Source organism: Lepidochelys kempii, chromosome 28, assembly GCF_965140265.1.
Source record: "Lepidochelys kempii isolate rLepKem1 chromosome 28, rLepKem1.hap2, whole genome shotgun sequence".
In the NCBI taxonomy this organism is placed as follows: domain Eukaryota; kingdom Metazoa; phylum Chordata; order Testudines; family Cheloniidae; genus Lepidochelys; species Lepidochelys kempii.
Genome location: NC_133283.1, coordinates 4,346,806 through 4,365,670, shown reverse-complemented (window position 1 = coordinate 4,365,670; position 18,865 = coordinate 4,346,806). Strand labels below are relative to the sequence as shown.

The 18,865-nt window shown below is 49.1% G+C and overlaps 1 protein-coding gene across 3 annotated transcripts; it reads right to left on the bottom strand.

Moving 5' to 3' along the window:
* Nucleotides 1–273: 273 nt before the first annotated feature.
* On the bottom strand, nt 274–18,863 carry LOC140904213 (uncharacterized). Of its 3 annotated transcripts, XM_073326613.1 has the most exons (5): nt 18,689–18,863; nt 14,449–14,537; nt 13,647–13,773; nt 4,270–4,383; nt 274–3,906 (listed from the first exon to the last, which is right to left on the bottom strand). In XM_073326613.1, the coding sequence occupies exons 2-5, from the start codon at nt 14,527–14,529 to the stop codon at nt 2,189–2,191; spliced, it is 2,040 nt and encodes a 679-aa protein (XP_073182714.1). In that variant the 5' UTR covers nt 14,530–14,537; nt 18,689–18,863; the 3' UTR covers nt 274–2,188. The 3 variants fall into 3 exon arrangements, with proteins under 3 accessions (XP_073182714.1, XP_073182715.1, XP_073182716.1); XM_073326614.1 differs by lacking the exons at nt 13,647–13,773; nt 14,449–14,537; nt 18,689–18,863 and adding an exon at nt 5,545–9,334; XM_073326615.1 differs by lacking the exons at nt 13,647–13,773; nt 14,449–14,537; nt 18,689–18,863 and adding an exon at nt 4,813–5,351.
* Nucleotides 18,864–18,865: the final 2 nt, after the last annotated feature.

The following is an 18,865-nucleotide window of genomic DNA, read 5'->3' as shown; positions in this document are numbered from 1 at the left end:
TCATTGCCTCATTGGTTACCATCCTTTCTACAGCCTGAAAGTCCTTGTTAACCAATCAGGCATCCACAGGGAAGGACTGTCCTATGAAGCACTCTCTCTTGGGATCCAAACAGTGAAGGGTGATTGTTCTCAAACTAACAATGGCATCCTTTGAAGCTTGTGGCACCTGAGAGACTAACAAACTTATTAGAGCATAAGCTTTCGTGAGCTACAGCTCACTTCATCGGACGCATACCGATGAATTGAGCTGTAGCTCATGAAAGCTTATGCTCTAATAAATTTGTCAGTCTCTCAGGTGCCACAAATACTCCTTTTATTTTTATGGATGCAAACTAACATGGCTGCTACTCTGAATCCTTTGGAACTGTAATCAGTGATATTGAACTAGGAAGGGAAGTTGTGCAAACAAGTTTCTGGGTCATTGGTCATCATAGCTTCCTTTACTGAGGTGGAAAGCAAGAATTGAGTGTGTACTTTTTCAACCCCAAATCCTTGCCCTTTTTAGGGTAAATTTACACTTCTCTGAAGTAGAATCCTTTATGAAAGTTGGTAGCACAGTTCCAGGAAAGGGACAGGACACAGGGCTAGATCAGAATCTCTGTTAGCTACTAGAGCTAGAGTTTCTATTCAAAAATAGCTATTTTTCTGCAGCTATTAGATTTCCCACACTGATTTCATTTTATACACCTTTTTGGCACCTACAAAGGATAAATTCAACAAAAATCCCACTACTATTTCCTCAACATCTGCATCATGAAGGAGAGCATTCCCCATACCATAGGATTAGCTAGGGGAGATCTTCTGTAGGGCCTGGGTTACAAATGCTTGGGGAACCAAATACAAGGGCATTTTGCCTAGTTCCAAATCACTTACCAGGGAATTCTCTCACCAGATCATCTGAGATAATATTGCCTTAAACAACTGAACTACACTGTGATCATATGCACTTTCTTCTGTTAGTTGGGGTTCTGCTGTTGTTCACCATTTCTGAGTGGAGATTTTAAATCACGGCTGTTTCTTTCTTCGCATGTCCAGTAAAATGGAGAGTTCTCCAATGTTGACAAAACTGCACTTGAACTTTCTCCATGTCATCATGGAGGGACAGGGAAAAAGCAAAGTTGAACTGAGAAATGGCTACTTTAGCCAATGGTCATTTGTCTTAAATTCTCCAATAAATCTGAGCTACAGCCTATCAAACTGAACTAATATCCAATTGGGTGACCAGACAGCCTTCAGGAAAGATAGAAATCCACATCACAGAGAGATAGAATACATGAAAATGAAAGTTTCAAGTGAAATTCCAAAGCAGGTTACCTCTGATTATTCAGAATCAGGACAAGAGATTCTCCCATTACATTCTCCTGATCCATTCAAACCTGCTTCACTCAGCACTGTCTCAAGAGTCAGTTATGCTATTTACAAAATTTTTAGTAACCTAGCATCCCTCATAATGGGGGACAAAACAGCCCCCTTGCCAGAAGTGGCTTTACCAATTGATGGAACCTGGGATTTAAACTCCAAATGATCACACTGTGTTTAGGATCCATTTAAAGTCCCCTTGCAGGTCTTTGACACTTTCATCTCCAGTCACAGAGACTGATATAGGATTAAAGAAGTCAAAGCATCATCTCCAAGCACAGACAGCTGAGAACACTTCATCACATGACACTTACAGAAGCGGATGGATAGAATGTGATGAAAATAAACTCTGCCTGGCTCAGCCAAAAGGTAACAGTTCTGTAGAGATGGGGAAGGAGGGAATCTGAGTCACCCCATATCCTTCCAGTGTCACAGAGGGTGAAATGACACTTCTTTTCCTGCCCCTGTTCCTCTTCATTTGAATAGAATTTAAAAGTTCCCAATATAACTGCTCTTCAGCAGAACCCAGAGCAACGTGAGAACAACTGGCAATGATACAAGTTGCATCACTGGTAACTCTAACAATAACATTGCAATAGGAGGAATGGCATAAACGTGATGCTCCCTGGTAGGAAGGGCACACTCAAATTATTCATGGGAGAATGGAATTGATAGGACAAATGGGTCCACCTCAAAGAGGGTGAACTGCAAAAGGCTAAAATGGGCCACGCATCTGGACAAGCTGAGGGATAACGGTGCTGCAAACAGTTCAAACAGCTTTAAAAAAAGTTACAATGTGGGAATCAGGAAAAGTAAAGTATTGACAGCCCTAGAGGTTTTTATGGTCTTGATCCCCACTGCAGATTCTCTGATGGATAATATGTGCTGAGTAGGAAGAGAAGGTTTTCCCACACTCACAGCACTGATAGGGCCTCTCCCGTGTGTGGATTCTCTGATGGTGAAAAAGGCCTGATCTGTGAGTGAAGCTTTTCCCACACTCACGGCATTCATAGGGCCTGTCCCCTGTGTGGATTCTCTGATGTTCAGAAAGGGCTGAGGTGTTAGTGAAGCTTTTCCCACACTCACTGCATTCAAAGGGCCTCTCTCCGGTGTGGATTCTCTGATGCCTAATAAGGTGTGAGCTGCAATTGAAGGTTTTCCCACACTCACGGCATTGATAGGGCCTCTCCCCCGTGTGGATTCTCTGATGCTCAAAAAGGCCTGATCTGTGAGTGAAGTTTTTCCCACACTCACTGCAGTCATAGGGCCTCTCCCCCGTGTGGATTCTCTGATGTCTAGAAAGGGCTGATCTCTGAGTGAAGTTTTTCCCACACTCGCTGCATTCGTAGGGCCTCTCCCCTGTGTGGATTCTCTGATGTCTAGAAAGGGCTGACCTGTGAGTGAAGTTTTTCCCACACTCGCTGCATCCGTAGGGCCTCTCCCCAGTGTGGATTCTCTGATGTTCAGAAAGGGCTGAGCTGTTAGTGAAGTTTTCCCCACACTCACTGCATCCGTAGGGCCTCTCTCCAGTGTGGATTCTCTGATGCCTAATGAGGTGCGAGCTGCGATTAAAGGTTTTCCTACACTCACGGCATTGATAGGGCCTCTCCTCTGTGTGGATTCTCTGATGGTGAAAAAGGCCTGATCTGTGAGTGAAGTTTTTTCCACACTCACGGCAGTCATAGGGCCTCTCCCCTGTGTGGATTCTCTGATGCCTAACAAGGTGTGAGCTGCAATTGAAGGTTTGCCCACACTCACGGCATTCATAGGGCCTCTCCCCCGTGTGGATTCTCTGATGCTCAAAAAGGCCTGATCTGTGAGTGAAGTTTTTTCCACACTCACGGCAGTCATAGGGCCTCTCCCCTGTGTGGATTCTCTGATGTCCAGAAAGGGCTGAGCTGCTAGTGAAGGTTTTCCCACACTCACGGCATTTATACGGCCTCTCCCCAGTGTGGATTCTCTGATGTCTAGAATGGGCTGATCTGTGAGTGAAGCTTTTCCCACACTCGCTGCACTCATAGGGCCTCTCCCCTGTGTGGATTCTCTGATGTTCAGAAAGGGCTGAGCTGTTAGTGAAGGTTTTCCCGCACTCACTGCACTCATAGGGCCTCTCCCCTGTGTGGATTCTCTCATGACTAATAAGGTGCGAGCTGCGATGGAAGGTTTTCCCGCACTCACTGCATTCATAGGGCCTCTCCCCTGTGTGGATTCTCTCATGCTTTAGAAGGGCTGAGTAGTCACATAAGTTTTTTCCACACTCAGTGCATGTATTTTTTCTCTTTCCCTTGAGGATTTCCTGCTGTGTTGTGGTTTCCTTGAGGTGCTTCTGAGTTCCGTGACAGGAAATACATTCACCCACTTCCTCCCCTGGCTGGTTTCCCTGCTTTCTTTCTGGTCTGTGCTGAATCTCACAGGATTTTTCCTGGTCATGACTCCTGGACACGTTCCTTTCCAATCTTTGTGATAGTGCTCTGTGTTTATCCACTTGCTCAGCATCTTCCTGCTGAGAATTCTGCTCCTCTTTCTCACATGCCATCGCATCACCTCCTGTGATAGAGACAGAAACCTCAAACAGGGATGGAAAGGGGAAGGCCAAACCAAAACAAGTGCTGGAGAGAAGTCAAGTAAAAATCAGGAACTGAACCCCCCCAAACTCTTCTCCCAAATAGGAGAGAGGAGGGGATGAATTGGGCCTTCACATCACATCCAAATTCACAGGGGGAAATAGAGGAAGCTGTGGCCTGGTGTCTGCTAGAATCTACAGGAAGCCATGAGCTATAGTTACCCTGAGGAAATGACCCCTGCTTGCGACAATAATGAACTGAGAGACCTCCCAAGGGCTTTGTAGGGCATCCCAGATGTTTCCTTCAGGCACTTACAGATTCTGATTTGGTTTAAATGTTTCCTCACCTACGCAGGGAGCTCTCAGGATCTGTCTTTCCTGTGAACCCTGGAGCTCTGAGACCCATGACTCTTCCCCTTGTTCCAGCTGGGAGATCATATCAGGTTTGGAAACTGGAAACCCTGCTCAGATGAAAGAAAAGAAAGGAGTTCAGTTGATTTCATAAGACTGTCATAAAAAACATTCTATTAATTTAACTATAGTACTTAGTGTGACCTTGTGTGCCTCTGATAGTCCTCACTGAAAATACTAAAGTCAGGGCAGGCTGAAAAAGGGAGAGCAGATGCTCTGAAAACTGGTGGTTAACAATGAAGTTAAACTCACTGACCAGTCACAAACTGTGCTTGTGATTCCCCCACACTGGTTATTGAGAATCTGAAAAAAGAAATCACACAGCCCCGTTTATTGCATTCCAGTTCTCTGACTCCCAATCAGCACCTAGGTCCAGTACAGTGAGAGGTTATTTAAAACCTCTGTGCACACAGGCAAAATGTTCTTCTGACCCCAAAGGGTCAGCCACATTACCAGGTCAGTATAGATTTGGAACTTACCCAAAATTCCATCCTTCCAGCCAGTGCTTTAGCATTTAAACTAAAGGTTTATTGTAAAAGAAAGACAGAAAGAAAGAAGTTGTTAAATGGGAAAGCAGATACGTTCAGAAATCTCTGTATCTGGTTCTTCACAGTATTGGTGAGTTGCTGGCTTGAAAGTCCATCTGGAACACATCCACATCATTCAGTCTTTTTGTTCAAGGCTTCAGTTTGTAGAGAAGTTGCTCCAGAGGTAAGAAGAGGGATTTTCTCTTCAATCCAGAAAATCCAGATGCAGCTTCCCTTTATAGTCCTTTTGCCATGTGGCTTGTACTTCTTTTGTCCCAATCACAAGCTTCACAGCACATGGCATGGAAAAGCCTTGGAGTTCTCACTACACAGGCATACCCCTGCATGTCTTGCGGACTCAATAGGTGTATCCCCTTGGTCCTTTCCATGTGCTCATAGTACAGCTGATGACCCTGGATGGGCCATCGAACAGGCTAGGCAGTGCTGATGCCAATATGTCTGGATGTGTCATCCGGAAACACTGCACAAGTCTGGAAATACAGATATACCCTACATAGCTATATCTCACAATACAAAGGTGATACGAAGATAGATACAAAATCACCATACTTGGAAAATCATAGCATTTTCACTGACACCTTACATGGCATATCTAGCACGATTTATCGCAATTTTATCATATTGGTATTAATAGTAAAATAATAATAATATAAAGTGTCTCACAATTCCAGTGTCCCAATAAACCAGTGAATTCCCAGGACCAGCTCCCCAGGTCCTTGAAGATGCCGAACACTCTGCTTATGAGGGATTGAAATACCCACATATCTGCTGGGAATAGACAGACACTGTGTCAGTCTGTACCCCTATGTCCACTCTTCTACAAAATTATGACCAATTTTGTACATAGTATTTGTTGGGTATTGGTTTTCATAACCATCTGTCCCCATAATGAGTGGCACTGGTGATGATACTGGGAAATGGGAGTTCTCTAAGGGAATTGATTGTGTGACTTGTGGTTAGCCAGTGGGGTAAAACCAAAGTCTTCTCAGTCTGGCTGGTTTGGTTTGCCTTAGAGGTGGAAAAACCCCAGTCCTGGGCTCTAACTGCCCTGCTTTAAGCAATTTGTCCTGAATTGGCACTTGCAGTTGGATCCCATCACAACCAGCATCGTTACAGTGGCGTAGTCATGCTTGGATCCACAGAACCAGGTCAGTTAAGCTTTGGATCAGAACCCCACGCTATCCAAATTTGAATTTTGGTATTGAGAGGTTGGTTGGTTAAAGACCAGTTGCAATGGGTGAGCAAAGAGCATATGAGGGCCTTGACAAAAAAGCCCTTGAAGATTTGTGTTCAGAAAAGGGGATAAGCTTTACAAAGAAGCTACAAATCAAGAACTGAGATATCTGTTAATGGCCAGTGATCAGGAGGAAGGAGCACAGTCCTTACCTGATGCTAAAGAAGCTGCCCTGAGAGACAGCCTGCAGTTGGAACATGAACAAAAACGGACAGAAATTTGAATGAGAAGCAAGCCTTGGCCCAACTGGAAAAAGAAGCTTCTGAAAGACAGAAGGAAAGGCTGGCTGCTAAGGAGAGGGTCCGCCAGATGCAACAAGAAACTGACAAGACTTCAGCTCCAAGTCAAAAAGCAATGGAAGAACAGCAGAAATTGTATCCTCTTTAAAGTCCAGGATATAACAGTGTTGGTGTGTTGTATAACTCTGAGCAATTGTCTGGGTGTAACCAAACATACCCCAACTCTGCCACCTTTTATGTAAATGCTGTTACTGTGAGTTCAGTAGAGGGTGGCCCCATAAATTGTGCCAATGCTCTGTATGGGAGTGGTGGTGAAAAATTCAGAGAGAGTGTAGAAGTCAATGGTAAAAGCTATTTAGGGCAAATTATGGCTTTTAACATCACTCTTGTTAAAGCAGATCTAGTCAAAGAGGAAGATTACTTCCAAATCAGAGTGTGAATGTTGCTGTCCTCTGTGAGTTTACTGTAAGTGTGCCTTTAGCCAGAATCCACCTTGAATGGAATGGTACTAAGCATGAAGTTGTAGCTCATGTAAGGAAATTATTGCCTAAGGATCTTTTGATTGGGGAAAATATTAAAGCTTTGTTCAGTCCAAGTAGCCAGTCACAGGAAAGGATTGATTTTAAACCTGTGTCTATTATGGGCAATGATTTGACTGGGCAGGGTTTCTCCAAATGTTTGGCCTGAGGAAAAGAGCTGTTTGTCTGTGAATGAAGTTTCTGAATGTCTGTCGAATGTCTCAGAAGTGAATCTGGAATTAGATCAAGCACCGAAAGAACTCATTGGTCTGGACAATGTTTCTCAGGAACAGATTAAAGTGGATGGTCAGGTTGAAGCCCTAATTGAGGAAGGAAAGGGTAGATTTTTTATGGGCGATGGATTGTTGGCTAGTACAGCTTGTAAAAGTGAACCTGAAAAGGGTAACTGTGATTTGCTGGAAGTAGCTCAGTATAGTGAGAAGAGCAGCAGGTTATCTGTTGGGAGTGGCAATGTGCCTGGTAAGGAAAATTTGGATGAGCCTAGGCAGCCTTATGAGCTGATGGCTTTGTCTAGTCAGCAGTTTGGGAAAGCGAGGAGAATGGAAGATGAGTGTCCCTATACCTTACCTGTTACCTGTGTGGAGAAGTGAGACAGTGAAGGAAATGTGCCTGTGTCTGTCAGGGGTATTGACTTGCCTATGGAGGGAGCTACCCCGGTCTCCAAGCAGTTGTCTGTGACCAGCCTTGTGTGCTGGGACCAGGGGAAAGAGATCCCAAGCTGTGTGTCTGGTAAAGGAGAATGTGTCTCCAGCTCTTCTTTATCTGTGGAGCAGAAAGAAGGTTCCTTTCAGCCTGTGATGGTTGAGAATAGTGCAGTTGTCTCAAAGTTGGTTCTGGATTCAACTAAAGCCCAGGAAGGGAATGGTCCTAAGTTTGGGTCTGCTCGGGAGAATGGCCCTGTAACTAGGATGCATCCAGTTAGTGTCCTAGCAAAATCCCAGAGACCAGACAATTCTGGTGCTTGTATTTTGCCTGTTGCTAGTGTGTTGCTGGGAAAGGGTGGAGCAACTCTGTCTGATCAGGGTGAGATCCTAGCCAGGGCACAAGGAGAGCAGAAAGGTGATTTGATTGTGTTACCTACTGATTGTGTGGAAACTTGCAGCAAGAAGGAAAAGATTCCTGAACTTGTGTGTGGCAAAGAGAAGGAGAATACCTCTAACTTTTTATCTCGGAAGTCTATAAGTTTGCCTGAAAGGGGATTGTGTAGGAATCCGCCTGATGGGCCAGAAGTGATTCTGGATGTAAGTGAGACCCAGAAAGAGTCTGTTGTTGCTCAGGAAAGTGTTCCTTTAGAGCAAGCCCTCGGCCAAGAGGGTAAGGGCAGAATTTCTGTGAAGGGTGAATTGTTGCATAGAAAAGCCCCGAGGGAAAGGAATCCTTATGGCAGTCTTTGCAAGCAGTTTACTGCAACTGAAGGGCGTGAAAGTGATCAAGAACGTTTCAGTTCCTAACAGCCAGAAATTTTCTGTTGTGAATGGATACATTGACTTTCCTTTTGAAAGATCCAGTGTGGATAGCTTTGAGAAGGTCTCAGATGGAGTGAAAGCTGTTAAGAAAGTTGAACAGTCCTATAACCAAGTGGCTGTGTTTGGCCAGCTTGTTGAGGAGACACAGTTGTTGAGAGAGGAATGTCTCCAGGTAGATTCTGTAAGTGAACAGTGTGTGTCTCAGGTTCAGAGGGAAGACTGGGTAGCTGAGTCTGCAGAGCAGATCAGCTGTGAAGTTAATCTCTCGAGAATGCAGGGGATGGCAGGTATACTCTCATCTCTAGACACTTTCGATAGGACTTGTATTCTCTCAGTGGAGTTAACTTCTGATTCCATGTGGCAGCGCAGGTTGGTAAGGGAAGGAAAAGAGAACTTTGTGTCTAGCTTGTTAGGGAAAATGGATGGTTTCTCTTTAAGACAGAGTCCAGCCTTAGGATTGGTAGCAGTGAAGGATCTGAAAACTGGTGAACAGGCTCCTGTCTGTCTGAATGCAAATTACCTGACTGACTGGGAGAAGAAAGACTTGCTAATAGATCGAGGGACGTGATCGTTCCCCTCTATTCGACACTGGTGAGGCCTCATCTGGAGTACTGTGACCAGTTTTGGGCCCCACACTACAAAAAGGATGTGGAAAAATTGGAAAGAGTCCAGCGGAAGGCAACAAAAATGATGAGGGGACTGGAACACATGACTTATGAGGAGAGGCTGAGGGAACTGGGGATGTTTAGTCTACGGAAGAGAAGAATGAGGGGGGATTTGATAGCTGCTTTCAACTACCTGAAAGGGGGTTCCAAAGAGGATGGCTCTAGACTGTCCTCAGTGGTAGCAGATGACAGAACAAGGAGTAATGGTCTCAAGTTGCAGTGGGGGAGATTTAGGTTGGATATTAGGAAAAACTTTTTCACTACGAGGGTGGTGAAACACTGGAATGCGTTACCTAGGGAGGTGGTGGAATCTCCTTCCTTAAAAGTTTTTAAGGTCAGGCTTGACAAAGCCCTGGCTGGGATGATTTAATTGGGGATCAGTCCTGCTTTGAGCAGGGGGTTGGACTAGATGACCTCCTGAGGTCCCTTCCAACCCTGATATTCTATGATTCTGTTAGCAAAGAGAGCCCACCCTAGCAGCCAGTGAATTCTGTTAAGCAAGAGAAATCAGGGTTTGATTCTTCAGGACAAGGAGGAAAGGAGACTTTATTTTGAAAAGGGAAGCCACAGGCTAACCCTAAAAGGCCCAAACCCCAATGGTATTGAGCGAAAGGTGTGGCATGACAAAAATGATTGAAAATGGACACTTGCAATGAATTTGTTGTTACTGCTAATGGTACTTCTTGTAACTGATGTGTTGCTATTACCAAAAGCTCTAAAAATGTACAATGTGCCTAATCTTTTGGAAAATCCCTTGAATATGTTAAAAGTGATGCAGAAGATCACATTTTATGTTAAAAGGCCTGGTTATATGGATGTTTCACAGATAATGCCTGTAAAAAGTCTTGGAACTTTTCAGAGAGGAAAAGACATTCCAAACTTGATGTGCTGTATGAAAGGAGAAACTGAGGCACCTTACCATATTGCTTTCACAGCTAAATGCCAAGATTTCTATAATATGGACAACATTAATATCTACATTGACTTGATCTTAATTGGGTTTCAAACATTTGCCAGAGCTTGTATGGTTAAAGTAGGTATGTTCTCATGGCAAGATCACATGAGACATACAGGAACCATGCTGCAAGAGCAGATCCAATCCACTATTGTTCTAACCAAGTTTTACCTTGAGTTTGTAAAGAGATTCAATCATATTATTGAACATGACTTTGATAAACCATTTCTGTTATACACCAATACTTGCTGTAGTAAGACAGAACCAAGGATGGCAAGCTCTTGGGATGCAGTCAGTGATGTTTGTGTCATCCCTTCCTGCATCAATTTTGTGTTGGGGGTGTCATGTTATTGACTTGAACTGGGAGCATATAGATCATTGTTGCAACCAAGGTCCTGTAGTAGCATCAAATCTTATATAGAGGGGGTCAAATGAGGTGTCTAAGACAAGGTTATGGTTTGCTGATTATGATTATGCGGTCTATGTGTGTGTATCATTTTTGTAGTTGAAGTTATAAATAATGGCTCTATACTGTCTGTAGTTCAAACTCGTGCTGGGCTTCTGGGAAACACTCCAGACAAGTTGGTGTCAGCTCTGCCTAGCCTACTTGATGGCCCATTAAGGGCCATCAGCGATACACCTGACCCATTGAGAGAAGGAAGACACGCCTTGCAACTCAGCAAGGTATGCAGGGACATGCCTATGGACAGAACTCTGAGGGTTTTCCAGGCCATGTGATGGACAGCTTGTCTTTGGGACAAAGAAAGACAGACCACACAGCAAGAGACTATAAAGAGCTGCTGCAGCTCCCCCATCTGGTCTTCAATCCTGCTTCTGACCTGTGGAGGGACTTTGCTACACTGAAGCTTTGAACCAAGGACTGAAAGACCCATCCCAGCTGGGGATGTTCTCCAGAGACTTGATTTGAATCTGCAGTTTATTCTATCACTGCTACAAGCCTGAACCAAGAACTTGGCCATCACTGGATGTCATTGATTCCACATAACCAGTTCTAGCTCTCATCTCTATCTTTTTCCTTTTATGAATAACCCTTTAGATTTTAGATTCTAAAGGATGGGCAACAGTGGGATTTGTGGGTAAGATCTGATTTGTAGATTGTCCTGGGTCTGGGGCTTGGTCCTTTGGGATCGAGGGAACCTTTTTTCTTTTACTGGGGTATTGATTTTCATAACCATTCGTCCCCATAATGAGGGGTACTGGTGGGGATACTGGGAAACTGGAGTGTCTAAGGGAATTGCTTGTGTGACTTGTGGTTAGCCAGTGGGGTAAAACCAAAGTCCTCTCTGTCTGGCTGGTTGGGTTTGCCTTGGTGTGCCCAGAAACCCCAGCCTGGGGCTGTGACTGCCCTGCTTGAAGCAATTTGTCCTGAATTGGCCCCTCTCAGATGGGTCCCCCCCGAACCAGCCTCGTTACAGGGGGGAAAAACGGGAACATTGTTCACTCAGGGGAGGAGGCAGGGCCAGGGATTTGGAGACGGAGTCGGGGCAGGGACTTTGGGGAAGGGGTTGGAATGGGGGCGGGGCAGGGATGGAGTCACGGTGGGGCCGGGGGCAGAGGGGGGTTGAGCACCCACCAGCGCCAGAAGAAGTTGGCGGCTATGCCCAAGCCACCACAGCACACCATCTTGGCCAGAAAGGAGCCCACTCGGAGTCACCATTGCTTATTTCCTTCCACCCAGAACCCCACTTCTTCTCCTGGGCTGCAAGTAGCCATCTCTGGGCTGCCAAGAGACAGTCACAGGATTCTACCTCGCAGCGGCCAACTCCACCTCCCCCGGCTTTGGCAGAACAAATGGTGGCGCTCGACTAACCCTACTTAGCCGCACAGAGGCACTTAGCTTCTATCCTGCCTTCCTCAGCGTGACTTTCCTCTTTCGCCCCATTCCTGCCTCCCTTCCTCCTTTGGCAACTCACGCCAAGGAGGGCGGCTGGAAGAGCCAGACTTCATAGGCCACACTCCCAGGGCAGAGGAGACCAAGCCACAAGACTCCAAAAGGTGACTGGCCTAGACCCTCAAGCTTTCCCAGACTGATGCCAAGGTGCTTTCTCTGCCGATGTCACCACTCTCTGTCATGCGGGGGTTGGGGTTATGCCAGGAACAGGCCAGTGGCAGAAGGAGGAGAGCCTTACTGGACACCTGGTAGATGCAGATACTTTCCCCTCTTCTTAACCAGCACTAATACCAGGCCAGGCTGTGGCTGGGAAGAGTGTGAGAGAGAGAGCAGCGGGTTTCCCCTACTGTTTCCAGCTCTCTTTTTCTTGACTAGTTTCTCCTCTGCATCAACTTGCTCTCTTTCTTTGTGAGCCTGGCTAGCTCGGTTGGTAGTGCATCAGACTTCAATTTGAGGGTCCAGGGTTCAAGTCCCTGGTCAGGTGATGAATTCTTCACCAAGTTCTTAAGGTCTCTCTCTTAAGTCCTGTTTAACATTACTTTTTCTCTTCAGGATTTTGCCTTTGCTAAGAAGGGCCTTTTGTGTGTGGGATTGAAGAGGCAACTTCCTGACATGCCATCTTTCCTCGCAGGCTGGAGGAATAAAGGCCTCTGGGCATATAGCAGGTTCCTCCCAGATGGCTGCATTCTCACCTGGTGGAGGTGGAAGCTCTGTCTCCTTGCCTCTGTTTCTGCCTTCACCTGAATGTGATGATCCGGCTGCCCGGTCTGAGACAGGATGTGAGGAATGTTTGCAGTGTTAGATGCTCACCCAGCACTTGGCTTTCCTTCGAGGAAGTGGGGAGCAGGGTGGGGCTCAGGCCCCCAGTTGGAGAGAGGTGCAGGTCTTGGGGCTGCTGGCCGGGACCTCGAAGAGTGTGAGATTTCCGTGAGAGGAGTGGAATTGGAGGAGGAGTACGTGTCTGCAGTGCCTTGGAGGAGGTCTGTGCCTCTCCCAGGCAGAAGGTATTTGTGAGTTTCCAGTCCCTGGGAGGCTTGGGTCCAGCCCAGCACTGGGGCCTGAATCGTCACGAGACCAGCGGTGAGGAGAGTGCAGAATTGGTGGAACTAGGGAGTGGGGCTCCAGGAGCCGCTCACCCCACCTTGGGAGCACTTGTGAGGACTGAACGGTCTTTGGGTACGGGTAGTGGTGGGACCCCAGGGGATGGGGAGCAGCATTCTGGGGGCCATAGGCACCGACTAACTGGTGCTCTGGGGCTGGAGCACCCACTGGCAGCTCCTCCTCCCCCCCCCGCCCTGCTGAGCACAGGGCCCCACTAACGCTAAATCCGCCACTGAGCTTCCTTCTCTGGATACCCCCAGCCAGCATGCAAGGACACACTGAGTGTCTGTGTGATAAATAACCCTGGGCCAGCAGCTCTGACTCCAGCAGCCTGCTTCTTACACCCCAAGCACATTCCCGTTTGGTTGGAGTAGACTCAGGGTTTGAGAGAAGGCCACGAGTAGGAAGCTTCTGTTTGTTATGCTGGACCTAACCCTCAGTTTTACTTGGGCAAACAGGAGATATTTGACACTATGCGGTACTGTTTCTGTGCTCTGTTCCCAAAGTGTTCTGCAGCAGGGGAGGGTCTCTGGTCGTGTGTGTGTCACTGGGGTGATGCTGGAACAGGACAGAGTAGAGATGGCATTGTGGGGTTGATGTAAACCTTAACTCTTCTTTTCCCCTTCCAAGAACCGAGGGCACAGGAATCCTTACCCAGCGAGGTCACATTCTCATAGGTCTCCTGCATGACGTCTCTGTAGAGGACTCTCTGAGTGGGGTCCAGCAGGGCCCACTCTTCCCTGGTGAAATACACAACCACCTCCTCGAAGGTCACTGGCCCCTGAAAGAGCAAGAGTCCAACACTCAGTACCTGCTGCCCCACTCACAGGGAGAGGAGACAATCAAATGAAAGCTCTGGGTGGATCGCAGTCAACAGAGTCCCACCCCCACCATGCACAGAGCATCCTGGAAACCCCAGGGTGAGAGAATGAAGACCAGCAGATCCATCTCTCCCAGCAGATCCATCACACACCTACTAGCCACAGACTGATACAGGAGATGGAGCCCCTAGCAGAGTCCAGGGAGAGCTCCCTGGTCAGAAGCCCAACACCCTCCTCCTTGTGAGGAGCTGGATATGCGAGATGGGAATCTCCCCTAAGTCTGACTAGTGGGTGCCCCTTCATATCTCACAGCAGCTGCTGGTTAGTCAGATCAGGCTTCAGCACTAGGAGTCTGGTCAGTTTTCCCAGCCCCATCTAGGTGGGTTATTTTCTGTTCAACAAATTAGGGCATTTCCACCTCTGAACCTCATGGGTCTGTTCCTAGAATCTAGGCCACTTATTAAACAACTCCCAGCAGGTTTGCCACCCCCTGGCCTCCTCCCTTTCTCCACCCTGTGCATTTCCTGCCCCGCTCCAACCTCCAAACCAGATGGTGCAAACCTTTCCCTCTCCGGTGTATTTGCTGTCCCTCTCCTCCTGCAGGAACCCACCAGCAACCCCCCGATAATCCCTACCTGAACTGGCTCCTCGGCCACCATTTCTCTCCCTTGTCCCATGGGAGGACAGGATGAACTGGAGCGAAACATGGACGTCATTCTGCAGCCTGGCAGGGCGAGAAGGGCAGTTGTGGAGGTTTAGGAACGGGCTTTAGTTCATTTCACAGCACGATTCTCCCAGGCTCTTTCCCTGCAGACAGACACCCTTGAGTCTGCCATGCTGAGAAAAAGTTTGTTCTCTTTGTTACAGTGTAGACCTGGCTCCTCCTGCCAGGCTAAGCCCACAGAGACATTTTTAACCTCCCTTCTCCCTCCCCCCACCCCGTAACAAAGTCTCTGAACACAATGCTAGAAAAAAGCAGAACTAAAGGATTCACTGTGGGGGATTCCCTCAGACACTGACCCCAGGGCAGCCACACCCCAGCAGGAGGGATATGGGGTCAGGAACTGGGTTTTCCTCTGTCTGATCCTCATCTTTTCCACAGGGAAGTGATTCTACCCATGGTGAAGTAATACATCTGTCTGGGCAGATTAGAGATCTGGAAAATGCTCTTGAAACTCTTCTCTCCCACGACCCCTTTCAGTCTCTTTCTCCTATCTCCTCTTCCCTGTCCCCATCTCCCTGCCCATTTGGTCGGAAAGTCCCATTCCCGGGTTGTTTGCTCCCCATGGCTGTATTTGCCCCTGCAATTGCTAATGGGATGAGAAATGGGGGAGGGGGGTGGTCTATTTGTGTAGAGTCATTTTAAGGCCAGACCCCAGCATTTTCCCTTCATTTCTTTCAGTTACCTGGAGTCTCTGGCTCAGAATTTAGTATTAACTGGGCTCAGGGCTGCCCTAGGGGGCTAGTACCAGCTGGAGAAAGTCATCACCTGGGCTCGGCAGAGAAGAAGCTTTAATTAAGGTCACTTCCCAGCACAGAACCCCTGGTGGGGGAGCAGCAGCTGCTCAGCCTGGTCTCCCAGATCACAATGGAAGCTGCAGCGTCTGACCCAGGAAGCTGAACCCCAATATCCTGAGCGGAGAGGGACAGAGCCTTTGAGCAGCCTTCCCTCCCTTAGCTCCCTAGGGAGAGCAGCTAATGAGAGCCTCTCCTCACAGGGAGAATTGCTAATCTCATTTGCCCCACTGTTCTTCTGGAGTCCCTCCTTGTTTTTCCATGCAGTGGGACTCTGGAGTAACAACGGTCTCAATGAAACCAGATTTCATAAAGAATGAGTCCAAAATGCTGTGGAAGAGATCATTGTGTGGCAATGCTAACCCTCCTCTCACCTCCCTCCCCCCAAAAAATCTTGTCCTAGGTCGGGGGGAAAGGGGGAGATGAATTTTCCCAACAGAACCAAAAGTTCCTGCAGTTTTCGAAAGAGGAGAAAAGCAAAATCTGTTATTTCACACACACTGTTTGATAAGTGGAAAGAAAGTTATCACGGTGACTGGGCGTGGCTGTGGGATGCCTGGCAGTGCTTGGAGCCAGGATTCTGGCACAAGTTCATCAGAGAGAAGGAGCATGGTTAGTAGCAGTCCCCAGAGCCCACAGCCAGGGGCCCCAGACACCCTCCAGCCAGGGTCCCACCAGATATTCCCTGGGGCGCAGCCCCCAGATACCCCAGCCAGGGACCCCAGATACCCCTCAGAGCCCCACCAGCCAGGGAATCCCCACCAGACCATGACTGCCAGGTTGGGAATCCCAAAGAGTTCCCCCCACCAAGATCCCCCAGCAGCCAGGGAGCCCCCCAAAGGGGACTCCTCACTGGGAACTCAGTCCCTCACTGCCTTCCTGGGATTCTCCCACTACCTGCCTAGGACCGCCACCTGCCCTCCAGTAGGATCTGCCATGCCATTTGCCTGGGGCCCCCTCCTCCCCCCAGTGGGACCCCCTGATGCTTTACAGTGGAACCCCTCACTCTGCTTGCCTGGCATCCCCTGACGTAGTTCCGGGGATCCCCCCCCCCCCCCCATGCACTGGGCATGGCAACGATCCCAGGAGCCAGCAGGGGCGGTCCAGACAGCGCCTCTGGCGCAGCACCAGGCACCCTCTAACTCCCTGCCCCGCCTCCCCAAGAGACGCCCACCCCCACTGGTCTGCAGCCACCAGGCCCCCGGCGATACCCACCTCCAGGACCCATAGCCTTAGGGCTGGGCACATCAGAACTACCCCCCGAAACCCCAAATCCTCCAGAACCCACCAACCTGACTAGGGTCCCCCCTGCCCAGCCACCCAGAGGCCTCCCCCTACCACAATGCCCCTTCAGCTCCCGCTGCAATCTCCCCACACAGACACCTGCCCCCCCCAGCAACAGTGTTCCCTCAAAGTGTCTGGTAAGTGGATAGAAAGTTATCACCACCCCCTGCTGGCCAGTCACACAGGCAGAGGGAGCTTGGGGGATGCCCCTTGAACAGGAGAATGGAAGGCCTGGAGGGTCAAAATAGGTAAGAAATTTCACTAGCAAGTAATGGCCACCATAAATCCACCCCAGAGGTGGCTACATCTTTGCACTGCAGGAATCAACCCCTCACGGAGACCCTTTGTCATGGGGTTTGGGATACTTCTGGACCCACGCTGCACTCAGAGGGACCTCCTCATCCCGTGCCAGCTGGAGAAAAGAAAAGGGTCCAGCCAACTCTCCTGTTACCAGGTGGGGGCCACTGATCCCCAGTCAGGGGGAGGCCTCTGGCTTTGATGTGTATTAAGTATGTGGCTGGTCTCTTTCATCGGCAAACATTTTAAGAGAGATAAAGGGGGGGAAGAAATGATTCTCAAAGGAGAGGGGAAAGATGATCACTGGGAAATTTAACCCCCTGCAACCTCCAGGATGGAGAAGGACTCAGGGCAACAGGTTCCCTCCAAGGAAGAAGTTGTTGCTGGGATTTAGAAATATGGGGAACTGCCCCAGAAACAAAAGGATTTTTAATTGACATTTCATAATGATGTAGAAAGAGGGAAATCCTGAGAATTGAGATCAGTGTTCAGAAATGAAAGAGAAAGGGTGGAAATCTGAGGGATTTTGGATCCATTTATGCAAATTATAGAGAGGAAAGTGGAAAATGAGAGGGATTTCATAGCAGTCGTTGACAGCAGGTAAAATCTGAGTGTATTTCACATCACTATTTGATAAATGAATGGAGCGGAAATGGGCAACATTGGCAAACATTTTATATCCATATTCAAGAGTCTGAGAAAAGGTGTAAATCCGATTTTTTTTTTTTTTAGTATCTTATAATTAGAGAGAGAGGGAAAAATCTCAGGGCATATTCACTTAGAAATAGACAAGCAGAGAGAAAGCGAGGCAAATGTTTAGGTTATTTTACATCAATCTTTGAGGGTTGCAGAGAAGGTGTGTCACAAACTTTGCAATGGATAACATGAGAGAAAAACGCCAAGATCGGAGGGGATTTTTATGTATTATAGGAGGAGTGGGAAAGGGGGACTGGTTGGCTGGATTTTTAGTGACTGTCCAATAAATAAAGATAAAGTGATGGTCCCCCCCCCCACTGCCCCCGTTCACCTGGGCAGCAGGGAGCCCTCTGAGGGGCTGACTGGAGGGGGCGGGGGGGGGAGCTGGAGGGCTCCCTGGGGGAGGGGGCAGTAGTGGGGGATGGGCAGGTGGGGGCAGGTGGGGGCTGGGGGCAACGGTGCGGCAGTTGGGGGCATCAAGTGGGACTGGGAAGCCGGGATCGGGGGCAGCCCACGGGGGACACGTCCCCTCCCTTCCCCGCCCCGGCAGAGACCCGGCGTCTCCTCCCACCCCCACGCCGGGGCAGCCAGGTTGGGGGATGGCTCCGGGCTCCAACTTCCCACCGACACCGGGACAAATCGCTGCGGATAAAACGGGGGGGGGGAGGGAAATCCCGCCCCCCCCACGGGAGGGGAGTTTCAATGGACATGTGAGGAGGAGGGAGAGACGGGGGGGGGATCAGGGGAGACCAGAGAGCGGATCAATGGGGGGTGGGGGGGAGTTTACAGCCACGTGGGAGCTACCGAGAGGGAAAAGGGGAAAACTGGGGGGCATTTGTGCCCGGGGGGGGGAGGGGATCCAATTAACTCCCCCGCCGCCCCCCACTTCCCCCCCGGGAATTTCCTGGCTGCACAGAGACAATTCAACCCCCACCCCCGCAACTCCGGCTTCTCCCCCCAACACCCCCCAAGGGACCCCGCCCGCCGGGCCCCAGTCTCTGCCCCCCCCCCAATCCCAGCCGTGCCGGGGGCAGAGAGTCACTTTCCTGCCCCCCCCCCCCCGCCGCGGGGTCTCCCACTCACCGGGGCGGGGGCGGGCAGAGCCCGGGGGGCGGGTCCCGGCTGCAGAAAGCCCCCCCCCCGGCCGGGCACGGGGGGGTCAATGACGTGCCCCCCCCCAGCACAGACCCCAGGGGGGAGCCGCGGCTGCTCAGCCCGGGCTCCCGCCTCACGCGGGGGCAGCAACGGAAGTGACGTTAG

Bases quoted from the DNA above. Each gene is read 5' to 3' on its own strand.
- LOC140904213 (XM_073326613.1), bottom strand. From the start codon at position 14,529: ATGACGTCCATGTTTCGCTCCAGTTCATCCTGTCCTCCCATGGGACAA. The intron at 4,384-13,646 runs GTAAGGATTCCT...TCATCTGAGCAG, and splicing joins TGAGAATGTGACCTCGCTGG to GGTTTCCAGTTTCCAAACCT. The intron at 3,907-4,269 runs GTGAGGAAACAT...TCTCTATCACAG, and splicing joins CCTGAGAGCTCCCTGCGTAG to GAGGTGATGCGATGGCATGT.